Here is a 14,406-nt window from a genome sequence, read left to right on the forward strand (position 1 = left end):
AGGGAGGGGGAGGGAGGGTCTCCATCATATTGCCGCGCTGGCTGCAGCACGGACCGGGCAAGTTATATTGGGGGAGGGGGATGAGGAGCCGCGCGGCTGGCTTACCGGAGACCGAACTGCTGCAGCGCGCTCCCGCGGTCACCGTTATCAGTACAAAGTTTCCCCGGATTCTCCAGGCCAGGAAACGTGTAACCCCGCCCACCCGCCGAGCATGCGCACAGCCCATGTATGCGGCCAGCGCTCCACTGGAGTCTATGGGACAATGTGAGCAGCGCGGCTCCCCTGGAGAGAGAAGAGCCTCCGGCCGGAACCTGCCGTGCAATGGCCGCCTACTCCTCTGCATGGCTTCCCAACACCTGGAACAAGCGCCCACCTCCCTGGACCAAATCACTTAACACAGCTTAAACAATGAGAGAAATGTAACTTTACTACCTGCATCTCCAGTCTGTCCTGCATTTAAATACCTATCTGGTGACCTTATGGCTCTGCAGCACTATGTAGTCCTGTGTATGAAATACATAAACCTTTAGTACATGAAGGAATGCTTTCATCTTATACACATAAGCAGCTTGGAAATGTACGCTTTATTTACTACAAGATCTTATGAGGTGTCAGGTTGTGAAAAGGTTAAAAAAAAGCACAGAAGAATCCATCTACCCAGGCAGATTGCAGTATTGTGTGCAGCAAATCTGAAGAAAGATTGTTCCATAAATGTGCATGTGCAGATCGAGCCGTGCATGCAAGTTTATGAAAACAGGAGAACACAAGCATCCCCAGCACTGGCTTATTGAAGGGAAAACAGAAGCAATAAGCTGGGAGAATGCAGAGCAGAATGACACCCTCTTCCCTGGGAGTGCCCACAGGGAACAACCCCACCACAGACCCCTTCTATTAATGGTCACCCTAGAAGGCAGGTTCACTTTGGGCACCACAACATATTCCAAGCGAAAATACACCCGGCACCACCACCACCTTGGTACCCACCTACACTTTTCAATGTGTTTACAGAGGGCACAAATCTTATCCCATGCTGTCTGCAAAGGTATGTCCATAGACATGTATGGGCCGGACCTAATCATAGGGCCAAACCCAGGTCAAGTCTATGGGAAATCACTGCAACACCAACATGGGACGAGATCTCTGCAACCAACCTGTAACATGTGCATCACAAGGAGCCTGGACTGGGGAGGGTTTGGCTTGGAATTGGTTAGAGGTATAGTAAACATTTTTTGATAAAGTAAACCTGTCCTTTTAGAACCACAAGTTGCTTTGTCTTCTTTAAACCAGCCATATACTGTGCACGTTTTTATGTTTATGACTTATATACCCTGTCATCAAGGAACAGGGCTGGAGAACCAATTTTCAATATGCTTAATGTTAACCATTGCTGACCGCATTACCCATCCAGCACAAGGAGCCGTGTATACCGCTGGTCTTAGAAAACAAAGCAATGCTCAGAACACATTTGTATATCAGTAAAACATTTTAACAGTTTTCTCCAACAAAAAATATAGACATCAATGAAAGAATGTTCGAAATAAAACAGTGCAAACATTTTTAAATATTATACTGCATTCTCCATACATTCCTACACATTGTTATTGTGTGATCCTGCAACTGACAGCCCCCCCCACCCCCATCCCAGGTTAACAACATCAAATGACCTGCAATAAAGTCAGTGCCCTGTTGTAACATGGACTGTCACTGCACTGCCTACATCTCTGATCAGCCAATGAGCATCAGCATCTAGAGCAGTGTTTCTAGACCTTTTTTTTTTTTTTTTTTTTTTTTTTAACATGGGGACCCCTTGAAATAACCTGCATATCTTCCAGGAACCCCTCCTATATTCATAGCGAACAGTACTGTACAGTGGTGGTCAGAAGGGTAAATGCCTCTTACATTAGTGTCAGTGGTAACTGATCTGAGAGGCAAAAATTACTCAAGGAACCCCAAGCTACCTCCGGAGGAACTCTGTATGAGAAACATTGCTCTAGATGGACTCATTGCTCCCTTTCTGCCTCCAGGACCTGCTGAAGCACGGTGTTTATTACCAGGGGGACATAATATTTAGACTCAAGAAAAAAAAACACAACAAAATTTATAAAAAGGAGGGGAACATTTTAGACATAATTAGTTTCTAACACATTTATCCCCCGCCCCTTACATTTCTATACAAAACAACCTGCAGCCAATCACAATTAACAGTGCAACAGGCCAGAATACAATTCATACCGGTGTGTTCTATAGGGTGGTGTCTATTAGGAATGAGCAGCAAACATGTAGAAGAATTCAGATACTTTACATTGCATGAGAATCCATCCACATGTTGGTGCATTGCTGTGTCCTGAGCACAAACATTTCACACAAAGGGAAACATTCCCTCCCCCATGGACCCAGGCCACATCACACACCGCTCCATTCACAACACAGGTAAGATGCCCGGGGTGCTGCGGAGACCAATGGGAGCTGAGGATCGCAGTCACATGGCTGGAAATAAAGATCCTAATGTTAAAGCTTTGTGAATGGCTCTATAGGCTGGAAACCTCTAGAAGAGAGGAGGAGATGGCACGCTTGGAGGGGGTTACCATACAGGGAAAAGGGGGGGGGCTCATCACAGACCTCCATCAGACTGGAGGAGGAAGATGGGGGGGTCATTACAGATTTCCCTGGAAGGGGGGGGGGGGTTCACAGCCCTCCATCATCACACCAGCCATAGGGATGAGCAGGGAGTGCTGAGACTATCTGTATGAATAAATCTGCACACAGCCTGCACCGTTTTTCAGCCATGTGACCGGCTTTTTAAATCTCAGTGCCCCCAGATGTAAATCAGTGTAGCGAATAAATATTGAGGATTGCAAGCCTAGCAATGGGAGCCACAAGGACTACAAAGGGGACTGCACATCCGGACTCCACACCAAGCACACAACGATCGGACAAATCTATACAAAATGGCCGATCGATTGGGTGATGATCAATCAGCTGTGGGAGTCTGGAGCGATCACACCTTGCCTGCCCGTGAGTGCCCCCTCTAAGAAAAGGCATACAACCAATATCCGCACACCGACCTGCATGCCTCTGGCCTCCGAGCACTACAACTCTCAGCATGCACTATGAGCCTCGGCTTGCTGGGACTTGTCGTGCTTCGTCAGATTCCCCTCAGCCCAGACGGCCTCGCAGTTTCCCGCCCGCATACATCCACACATAATACACGCAGAAAGGGAAGTGACTCGTGGCCTGCAAGCTGGTTCACGCACACCAGAGAGGCGGCAAAAACCCGACTCCCACCCTTTACATTGCCCGCTAATTACCTCTCCGGTTCAGCAAGGAAACGTCCGCCGCTCTTCCGTCCCTTCTGACCGACACCCGCCTGAAGCCGCCGCTCACAGCGTCAGAGAGCGCGCGCGAGGAGGGTGGAGCCTGTGACGCGACAGAACAATGGGCTCTCCCCGCATTCTGGCGGGGATTTTACTGGCGCGAAGCTTAACCCGTTCCCTGACCAAATCCCTTCATAACAATAATTCCCCACGGCTGCCCCCTTCTTCTCCCCGCCTGTCCTCCCCCATATGCAGCACGTGTAGAGGAATGCAGAATAAGTCTCAAGGAGTCTCTCCCTAATTTATCATTTGCTGCCAGGGTTAAAGATTGTCATCAATGTACAGCTCTCCTTGTATGACCTCCATACTAGGAGTACTGGGGCCCCTCAGTACAATAGGAGGGCCATGTGGGTGCTGACTATAAACCCTGGGAACTTCTTACTTCTATGGCAGGTGGAAAGATAACCTACCTCAGGGTGCAATGGTTGTGTCACAGCTGCTTCATAATCTACAAGTCAGTAAAAGAATGACAGCAACTTGGCAGGTCAGAAGAAAGTCAGCTGCAAGTCTGGCCGCCCACCAATAAAGCAGAAAATAAACATTTTGTGACCAAACAGAGATTTCATTGCAGAAGGGACACCCATTGTCCCTGATTTATTAAAGCTCACCAAGGTTAGAGAGGACACACTTTCATAAGTAAAGCTGGGTGATCCAGCAAACCTGGAATTAATTTTTTTTAAATTTGCTGGTAAATGTTTTGAATCATGGTCCAGATCCATTCTAGGTTTGCTGAATCACCCAGGTTCAATGATGAAAGTGTATCCTCCCTAACCTTGTAGAGCTTTATTAAATCAGGCCCAATAGGTGTCTCTTCTGAAACAAAATAAACATTTGATGTGTGTTTGTAGCCTTAAGGACACGGAGTTTATCTGGCAGTCTTGATGGCCATTAAATTAATCTGGCTGCCATTGGGGTCGGAATGGAGGGGATTGCACTGCCATCCGTCTGGGGGTCTGTACTGAGATCTGACAAGGGGTTTGTACTGAGATCTGACAAGGGGTTTGTACTGAGGTATGCCTGGGGGTCTGCATGAGGGTCTTTACCTGGACATGCACTGGGGTCTGTCAATGAGGTCACTTTAAAGATGGGGGTGCCTAAAGCTGGAGGTCTGGTAATGGTGGTAATTTTCTATGACTATTTTTTGGGGGGGTAATTTCTGTGTTTGCCTTGAGCAGCAAAAAGTCCAGAGTCGGTCCCATCTGCTTGATTACATATGGGTCTATTTATAAAGCAGTGAATCTAACATTAACCAAAACATTCCCTGGCAGAGAAACTTTCAGCTCCATGTACAAGGTGTCCCAATAATAACTATACACTTCCTTTTTCTATTTCAGGTATCATTCGGAGAGACTTGAGGCCATCAGCATATGACAACTTAGACATTGCAGTTTTTGTAAGCGTATCACTCCCTTAACCATGGTTTGCCAATTGACACTGGAGCAGCTTTGCAAAGTTGCTGCTTGGCAAGAAGTTTTTCAATTCCTGACTGTTCAGCTTTATGGCTGTCACACTGCTCCAATTTACGCTATCCATGGCAAGTTTCTTGAAACAGGATCTGTTCTAGACAAACCACGCAGCGGAAGGCCTGCTACTACTATCATTGATGAAAACCCTGAACTCCTGAAGCAGGAGTCACGCAAAGTCAGGGTAAGTCCATTCCGATTATGATGCTTGTGTGGAAATGTTTGAATCGCGAGAATCTCCCAAGCTGGTGGTTTGGTGTGCAATGTCTAGCACTGGGCTGACATGACCATTTTTCTTTCACGATGCTTCTACAAACATGACCACAGTTACAGGGGAAAACTACCTGGAGATGCTGAACGAGTTTGCTGTGCCACAACTTTAGGCGAGGAGTGACCTTGCTAACAACTTTTTTCAACAAGACGGAGCCCCTCCCCACCTTTCCTGGTTAGTCAGAGATTTCCCCAACATAGAGTTTCCTGACCGATAGGTCGGTCAAAGGGGTCCCCTCGAATGAGCTCTGTGATCCCCTGACCTTACACCTTGTGACTTTTTTTGTGGGGCTTTATCATAAGCAAGGTGTATGCCACTAAGCCCTGTAACCTGTCACAGCTTGAGGAAAGAATCCGCACAGCCTGCAGCAAAGTTGAGGAAGAGATGCTGCAAAACGTTGGAGAGACTTGCATCCAAAGGTGGGTTGAAGGTTGTCAAAAATGGAAGCACTCGTGTGGATGTATACAACCAGTCTTCAAGGCATTTGAACGTGATGGCAAACCTAGCAAGTAAAACTGCAACAACTTCTTTGTCGATGTTAAAAATTTGAATAAACTCAGTTTAATTGTAAACAGTGTAATTTTTAGGAATTCATTAAAACTGTATAGTTGGGACACCCTGTATTTTAATGGCAGGCTGACACCATTTAGGCCGGTAATAAAGTGCCTGGCGGTTGTCCCATTCCACTCACATAATACTGACTGTGAGAATTCGAAGCAAGGGAAATTCTTCCTGCCTATATATACACAGGGACTTTGGTAATCGTGTAGTACTATCTGCCATCATCTGGTGTCTGCCCTTTTATTATTAAACAGTTTTTTTTATAGCACCAACATATTACACAGTGCTGTACATTAAATAGGGATTGAAAATTGACAGACAACTACAAACAATGACACAGGAGGAGGATATGTCTCTGCCTAGAAAAGCTTACAATCTAAAAGGTGGGGAATGTTGCACACAATAGGAGGGGGATACAGAATGGTGAGTAGTGAGGGTTTAAAAGACAGAAGAAGACAGGTAAGTAAGTTTGAAAAAAATGGGTTTTAAGTGCTCTTTTAAATTAACAGAAAGTAGGAGCAAGCTGGATAGGACAAGGAAGACCATTCCAGAGAGTTTGGGCAGCTCTAGAAAAGTCTTGGTTCTGTGCATGTGAAGAAGTTTTGAGAAAGGAAGTCATTAGTAGGCCATTAGAGGAGCAAAGCAAGTGTATATTTCTATCAGGTCAGAAAGGTAGGTGAGACAAGATCTATGGAATTTGAAGGCAAAGCACAGGAGGTGAACCGGAAGCCAGTGTGGAGAAATGCAAAGAGAGGCAGCAGAAGAGGAGTGGTGGTAAGCATGGATAAGTCTGGCTAGATTGTAGAGGAGAGAGGTTAAAGGAATATCAGATATTACTGTTACAGTAGTTCAGAAGTGAGAGTAAAAGAGGAAATGTAACGCAGGTGAAAGTGGCACAACTTGGAGATGTTCTAAATGTAGGGGCTGAAGTAGAGGGCAGAATCAAACTACCAACTGAGGATGCCAAGGTGAAGGTATACTAAGAGCAAGACAAGCTTTACAGAGAAGCAATTCCCTCTAAGCCATCTGACCTAGGGGTGGCAGATCAGCAGTTGGTTGTATCCCACAAGTATCAGGAGCAGCTGTTTAGAGTTGCACATGCGATCCCTCCCGCTGGGCACTTGGGGATACACAAAACGCAGGCCCAAGACTTCTATTGGCTGCACATGGGAATTGATATTGCTATCAATTTCCATTCCTGTGTAGCATGCCAGCATGTTGGTAAGACAGGAAACACAAACAGGCCCCCAATAAAGCCTCTGCCCATTATTAAGGAGCCATTTCAAAGGGTTGCTGTAGACATAATTGGGCTCTTGGCCATACAAAGCAGGTTGGGTAAACTCTTTATTCTCACTATAGTAGACTACACTACATGGTACCCGGAGGCAGTAACCCTGAGCTCCATTTGGACTCATAAGGTTGCAGGCGTGCTTGTGACCATCTTGCACAAGGCAGTTTTCCTCACTAAATGTTCACTGATCACGACACACAGTTCATGTCCTGCTTGATGCAAAGCCTTTACCAGAAAATGCAGGTGGAATATATCATGGGCAGTTCCTACCACCCACAGACCAATGGACTGTGTGAGAGATTCAGCCGCACTTAAAAACGAAAGCTCAAAGTGTGTGTGAAATCCCAAGGACTGAACTGAGAACGATATCTAATCCATCTGCTCTTTGCCTATCAGGAGGTGCCCCTTGTTGTAGTAAACACTGCATTGCCTTGAACTTGGTTTTGCAGCTGGCTTCTAAACAGTCAAGTGGTCCAGGTCATGCTTGGAAAGTAGGGTGTGAAGATGTGCGTTCCAATCCCATGTATCTTCCCCTTCACTGGCTGGTGCACTGGAGCAGGCTGTTTCCTCCATAGAGGAGGGAAGAAAAGGGCTGAGAATGGGTGATGCTGAGCTCCCTGGTGGAAGATGTGTGTCAGAGCTTTTACTAACCTGCAGAGCTTGTTGTAGGGGTGGCTGAGATGGGTGGATGACAGCCTGGTTGCTGGCGTCCACTTCTGCAGGTGGGTCCGCTAATTGAGGTGTTGGCTTTGCATCCTGGTCCTCCGGAACTTTGGCCGCAGGATCCATTTGAGACCGCACCTTTGTGGCATGGCAGAGTGTCTGCCCACTGAGAAAAAGTCTGGGATTTTGGCTGGAACCTCAGCACCTCCTGAGGGTTTTCCCTTGGTGTTGGTTTGGTATTTTAGGCCCATGTGGCTGTATTTGAGAAGCACCAAGGTGCTGAACCTCTACAAGTCTCCAGACAGGAGCAGGAGTTCAGAAGCAATGCTGCTTACTGCACCATTAGCCAGTCACGCCCCCCTCACCTTATTCCTCAAGAAATACAAGAAAGTAATTTGGGAGCTTTAGATATTGCAGCTTGAAATTGCATGCTGTTATTAGGTCTATGATCTACCAGAACCCCCAGATCCTTTTACATTTCTGACTCCCCCAAATGTATTCCCCTAGACAGTATGAAGCATGCATGTTGTTAGCCCTCAAGTGCATTACTTTGCATTTATAAATAATAAATGTCATTTGCTACTCGGCTGCCCAATCAAACAGTACATCCAGGTCTGCTTGCAGATTATAGACATTCTGTATGAATCTAATTCCATTACATAGTTTCCATTAAACAGTAAAGGTCCCAACCATGAACCCTGGGGTACACCACTAATAACCTTAAACCATTCAGAGTATGAATCATTAATCACTATCCCCTGACTGAATTTTCTAAACGTATAGACCCTCATTTGCATTTTAACTTTTTTTTTTTTTTGGAATAGTAACTGAGCTCAGCTCTTTGACAGTACGTGGATGTAATCCATCAGTTCTTGGTGCTTTGTCTTAATTTTCTCCCACTGTTTCTCAATCATATGAATTTTGAGCCATTGTGACTCATTTATGACACTTTCTTTTGCAATCTGTTATTCATTTTGAAGTTTTGCACAATTTGTTTACTTCATTTGTTATATTCTTTATAGTTTTCAAATGATGAAGGTGATCCTTCATTTTTATATTTTTGAAATGCCCCTTTCTTATTCTCTGTGGCTTTTTTAACAATAGCTGTGAGCCACGTTTAATTAGATTAATTTTTGCCTCCTAAACTTATTACCGGTACTCATTAGAACATATTATTCAGTGTGTTTGTGTACAACAACATTGAAACATTCCCATTTCTGTTCTGTGTTCTTTGAAGACAATATTCTCTCCCAATTGAAGTCATGAAGAGCCAACCTTAATAATGAAAAATGTGCCCTCTTAAACTGAAAGTTTTTAATATTTTCTGTTTTTGCATTCTGTTCACAACTTACATTAAATTAAATCATATCACATGGTCACTGCTACCCAGGTTGCCTTTTATATGCACATTTGTTATAGACTATCCATTGTTACTGTCCATTGTTGTTGGGGGATCTATTAACTGTACCAAAAAACTATCTTTTATTAAATTTATACATTTTTGCCCTTTTGCTGTACCAGTAGTGCCATTACTCCAGTCAATGGCAGGGTAGTTAAAATCCCCCATTACTACAACTGTGCCAGCCTTTGTGCTAGTAGTTGATTCTCTATTTCTTCTTTCACACTTGGAGGCCTATAGTAGACACCACACAGGTCAACAAAAGTTAGTTTTGATAATCATCAGAAACCATAACAAACTTTTCTAAATCAGTTTTTCGAGCAGATTTTAGATCTGTTTTCAGTTTTTCTCTAACACATACAGTTCTTGAGTTATGAATACTATTATAGCTAACATTGTATGTGCATGTATTTTGTACTAAAACTAAAAGCACCATTGAAGTGAATGTTAATACATCTTCAGTGTGAAGTAAAATAAGGCACACTGTTGTATAAATCTACTGAACAGTGTCAGTCAGGTACCATTGTTTCTTCAGAAATGCTTAGAGTATGATTTTCTTGTGTACTCTTTGTCTGGATTGTCGCGGTACAGCATCCAGCAGTAGTCAGCCATCATACTTCCATTTCAGAAAGCTTGGTAGCGGTGTTCCAATAACTGAATGTCCTACTGAAAACGTTCTTGTTTGTCACTCACCATACCAAGATTTTCCGGGAAGATTTCTATATGTTAGTGCAGGAAATGTATTTTAATGACACATGACAACCCAGTTTCTGGTATAAATCAAGCAGATTCTGAACTCATTCACTGTATGCAGGAAAATTTCACACATCCCAAGCTTCTAGCTCAGCTGCTGGGAGAGATTGTTTGAAAACATCATCCTGCAAATCAGACTTGATCTGTTGCCCTATAAATATCCCTTCCTTCATTTTTGCTGTGCTTATGTTTGGAAACTTCTCAACAAGGAACTGAAAACCCATGGAGTTTGATTTACCCATGGCCTTTACAAGGTTCTTCATCAAGCCAAACTTGATATGGAGAGGTGGCAGAAATATTTTATGCGGATCTACCAGAGGCAGAAACTTGACACAGCTTGTTCCAGGCTTATAGGTATCTCTTGGTAGCCAATCACGCTTGACATAATGGTCTCCTGTAGATCGGCTGTACCACAGGCATAGGAATCAACAATATTTTGTGTATCCTCCTTGCATTCCCATCAGTAAGCCAATGACCTTCAGATCCTGACAGATGTTCCACGGGTGTGTTTTATACTGGATTGCTTCAAGTAGTAACTTCATGTTGTCATAGGACTCCTTTAGGTTAACAAATTGGGCAATCGGTAAACTTGGTTTGGAATTACCATTATGCAGTAAGACTGCTTTTAGAGGAATCAATGAAGATACACCATTCAGATGGAACATGCTTTTGTGACAAACTGGTACAGAGTGCATTTATATCATGACAGTAGCACAGTGAGCCATGAAGAACGTTGCCAAGTTATGATTTTGTTTTCTGTAGTAAGTTAAAGTTACACCTCCTGCAAGCAAGTGCTTCTGTTTAAGCCTCGAAGCAAGAAGTTCTGCTTTGTCTTTGGAGAGATTTAAATCACCAACAAACTCATTCAGCTCTGCTTTTGTAAAGGTCTCTGGTTCTGAATCTTTATCGGTCAAGTAGTCAGGATCAGATGATTTGGGGTTGTAACTGGCTGCAACGCCAGCGCATTCCTTATCACGTTTTACAGAAGCAAGTCCATCATGTGGCGGTACCTAAACTGGCAATAAATCATCATGGGGAACAGACCTAATTGCAGAATCCAGGCTGGGATATACAATTTTGTGCTTAGTTTTACCTGAGAATCCACTTTTGTTGACGAGACAAAAATAGCAGGCGATTAGATGGTCTCCCCGTTCTCCCCACACCATCAGGATTGCAAATGGCATTGCTGCTTTATGCCGATTTAACCAGTCACCCAGTCTGTTGGAACAACTGGTACAGATGACATGGGGAGCCCAAGATTTATCCTGGTGGACAGCCTAAATATAATTTGTATATCTTTTAAGTTCTGCGATAATTTGGCAACGTTGTGCTTTCGTCGTGAATGAACCACGCGTGTAACAGAAACTGTCTAGATCATTCTAGACTTCTTTCTAGGCATGAAGACAAATGAAATCATTTGCAGTTAGTGTGGTTTCTAACCTTAAAAAAAGAAAACTGTTGTTAAATGTTGTAATATGTTAAGGCTATTTATAAAAAAATTCACACAATATATATTATATGCTGCATCACAAAAACTAGACTTGCTAGAGAAAAAGACACAGATTTGAAATCCGCATCAAAAATACTACAAAGCCCACATAAAATTATATAATAATATTAATAATCTGATGAAAATGACAAGTTGACCTGTGTAATTAACTGTGTATTATGAATTTCCATATTCCACTCCACCCATTATGAAGACCAAGGCAGCAGCTATGTTGTGTACAGGTACGTCTACCTCAACAAATTTCCACTAGTAGCTGATATTATGCTAATAGTTAAAGCAGGCCTAAACTTAAATTCTTACCTTACATAAAAAGGTAGAGAACCCCTAGGAATTAACCCTTTTAAGTAAGATAAAGCCCCTCCCCCTTCAGTCTTGATCACAGCAGTACAGGCTTCTGCCATAGATCTATTTATATCACCTGATCTCTCAGGATCTGATCTCTCGCCCTGCGCAGGATACCAGGACAACGTGGGACCCGATCCAGGAAAGCTCTAGAGGGATCAATGGCATATAGTCCCCCCCACACTTTTTGAAGACCAGACTCTTTTATAGACCTATGACCTTCTATCTGAGGAAATGTGTGTGTGTGTTTCCCCTTAATAGGTCCCCATAATAGGTCCTCTGGAATCTAGTTTGCCAAAAAAGCAAAAGAGCATAAAAAGCATGTAGCCCCCCCCCCCTCCATTTTGGCAATAACCAGCCCCTGCCAGCCCTCAAGAGTGGCAAGGACCATCATTAGGGGGATTGGGCCATCATTAGGGGGATTGGGGATTGGTGGGGGTCTGCAGGTATTGAGCCTATTTAAATTTTGTAAGCCACTGTTAATAATGAGGCCCCCAGACATCTGCCTTCTCACCCTGGAAGATGTGTATGTATAGCCAGAACTATTTTTTTAAGGGCAAAAATAAAACCCCTGTCAAGTTATTGTTGGTATTGGTGTGCTAGCTAATTAGTGTCACCCTATCTGTTCTGGAGAGCGATTTCAGGGAAAGAGAAAGTGCCCAAATAAGGAGAAATCTTCTAATTTGGACACCTGTTTCAGATACAACTATCTAAGAGAGGAATCCCCCTTGATTTGTATAGATTTCTTCTAACAACCTATTTGTTAGGAGATGCCTATCTGTCCAGCAATTCTGTGCTGTGCGCCATCGCAGTATCAAATACTGTTTTTTCAGTCCAGCGATGTCATTTGCAGCAAAGTAAGAAATAGCAGCAGCTCCTGCTTCTATTTAGCCGTGCAGCCTGATGTATTTTATTGGCATCCCCAGCACACACTGTGAGGCTGTGCACAGCTGAAAGGGACTTTTAGGGGCAGATTAGTTCCTGACTCAGTCCTGCTCTTCCATTGGCTGCTGAGGCTTTATAGCCTCTCTACTCCCACTGCTCCAGGCCTGTGGTAGCATTTGGCTGGGCTAATCTGTGCTGGAGTGAGTTTTGTCTGTTTTACTGTTGCTGACCTTGCCTGTTTCTGACCCTGCAAGTTTATGCTTCCTGGACCTCGACTGCTTGTGTTTCCCCTGTGTACTCTGTCTGGTGGATGGATTATCTGTGTATGACCTCTGGCTCTGTATTCTAGACTTGTCACTGTTGGAATCTTGCTGCTGCATTATCTGTGGGCTCCTGGTTCCCTGACAGCTCTTCTCCAGGCACCTTAATTTGCAAACTAAGTCCTGGGGGCAACCGTGTACTGGGAAATGCAACCAGTCTCCCGAGGCTGAGCAGGGGCTTGCTATAGGTGAAGAGTGCGGCGTTAGATTGGTGTCTGGCGAGTACTGTTGCTCGACCAAGGCCTTACACTATTATAAAAAAAAAAAAAAATGGATTCTACATTCTCTTCTCCAAAAATACAAAAGATAAACACTAGTGAGGATCTATCACCTCTCTAACCTTCAAGCAAAAAGAAAAAAAAGACCTATGTCTAACAAGTTCAACCACTTGGAAAATAAACATATCCCATATAAAAAACCCTATAGACATAGTTGATCCAGAGGAAGGCAAAAAACCTGGATCAATTTGCTCCAACAGAATAAAAAGTTCCTTCTTGATCCTGTGGGTCGATCAGATGTTCCTTGGATTGAACCTCTGACGTCAAACATCCATTTGAGACTTATAAGAACCCTTACTAAAAACAATTTATTAGAGTTGGTTGGGAAAATGTCCCCTCTTCACCTCCTAACATTGGTGGTAAGAATGTCACTCTCACAGACAAAAAAAAAAAGATTATTAGTAGCATGCCTCTAGCTTTTCTAAGCAGCATATGCCTTGGATTGATGCTGTCACCATAAAATGAAAGGGCAGCCAGCCACAACTTTAGGAACCATTAGCAACTTCTGTTCTAGCACTTATAAATAGTTGGAGCATTGGAGTGCCATCTGCCATGCTTCTTACTGAAGCATTAAGGTAAATAATTGCAGGCAGCTTTTTTTTATTTGGAACTATCTATTATCTATATATCTATTATATTTAACAATATGTTGGCCACCTTTGTTAATCTTCTTCTTAACCTTACTATTGGTGTGATTGTCTCTGCTTTAAAGCATAACTAACCCAAGTGACCTAATTGTAGGGCACAGCCAACCTCCTTGCTTCTTCTTTCCAGAGACTATCTTAGGCTATCTTGATTGACCATACTGGAATGATGTTCATTCATTCATCCCTAGCACACGTAACCAAAGCTGATGCTACGCATGTGTAGCTCAGCTTGTTCACAATTCCCCAGTGCAATTAGGCAGGTACGACGAGTTGCAATAAACACCTGCCTGATGCTTTTTTTGTTCCAGTTTAAATACTTTATACACCCCCGGAACTAGAATGCAGAAAATAAGGCAGGAAACCAGCATTTGAAGGAGAGATCAATAATGGCTGCCTATGTATTTCTACAAGTAAAGGTTTCTTTGGGAATTCTTTCCAGCAACAACTTATCTCCAGTAGGATTACCAGAGGGGAAATCAACTGTGTGTAGTAGGATCATGTCCCCCATTACACAACCCTCATATACATCATCATTAGCACTCTGAAAATGTTACATTTTTCTGAAGATTTTTAAAACACTGTGCAGAAAGAAAATCATAGACATAGAATGGTGTCCTGAAAAAATGTCTCATTGCAGATCTTTATTAAA

The 14,406-nt window shown here is 43.4% G+C and overlaps 1 protein-coding gene and 1 long non-coding RNA gene across 3 annotated transcripts in view; one reads left to right on the plus strand and one right to left on the minus strand.

Annotated features, from left to right (window-relative positions):
- The window catches only part of CBX3 (chromobox 3), a gene marked incomplete in the record, with an annotated part of 7,844 nt that extends 4,507 nt beyond the window's left edge, over window positions 1-3,337 (minus strand). Inside the window, 2 exon segments of the mRNA XM_072412502.1 lie at window positions 433-503; window positions 3,309-3,337. Of these exon segments, the coding sequence (XP_072268603.1) occupies window positions 433-456 (24 nt within the window).
- Window positions 2,832-5,680, plus strand: LOC140331457 (uncharacterized). 2 transcript variants are annotated; one of them, XR_011920932.1, is made up of 2 exons: window positions 2,832-3,015; window positions 4,709-5,680. It is a non-coding gene; the product is annotated as an uncharacterized lncRNA (long non-coding RNA). The 2 variants fall into 2 exon arrangements; XR_011920931.1 differs by lacking the exon at window positions 2,832-3,015 and adding an exon at window positions 3,487-3,858.
- Window positions 5,681-14,406: the final 8,726 nt, after the last annotated feature.

This window comes from Pyxicephalus adspersus, chromosome 5 (genome assembly GCF_032062135.1).
Source record: "Pyxicephalus adspersus chromosome 5, UCB_Pads_2.0, whole genome shotgun sequence".
NCBI classification, from domain to species: domain Eukaryota; kingdom Metazoa; phylum Chordata; class Amphibia; order Anura; family Pyxicephalidae; genus Pyxicephalus; species Pyxicephalus adspersus.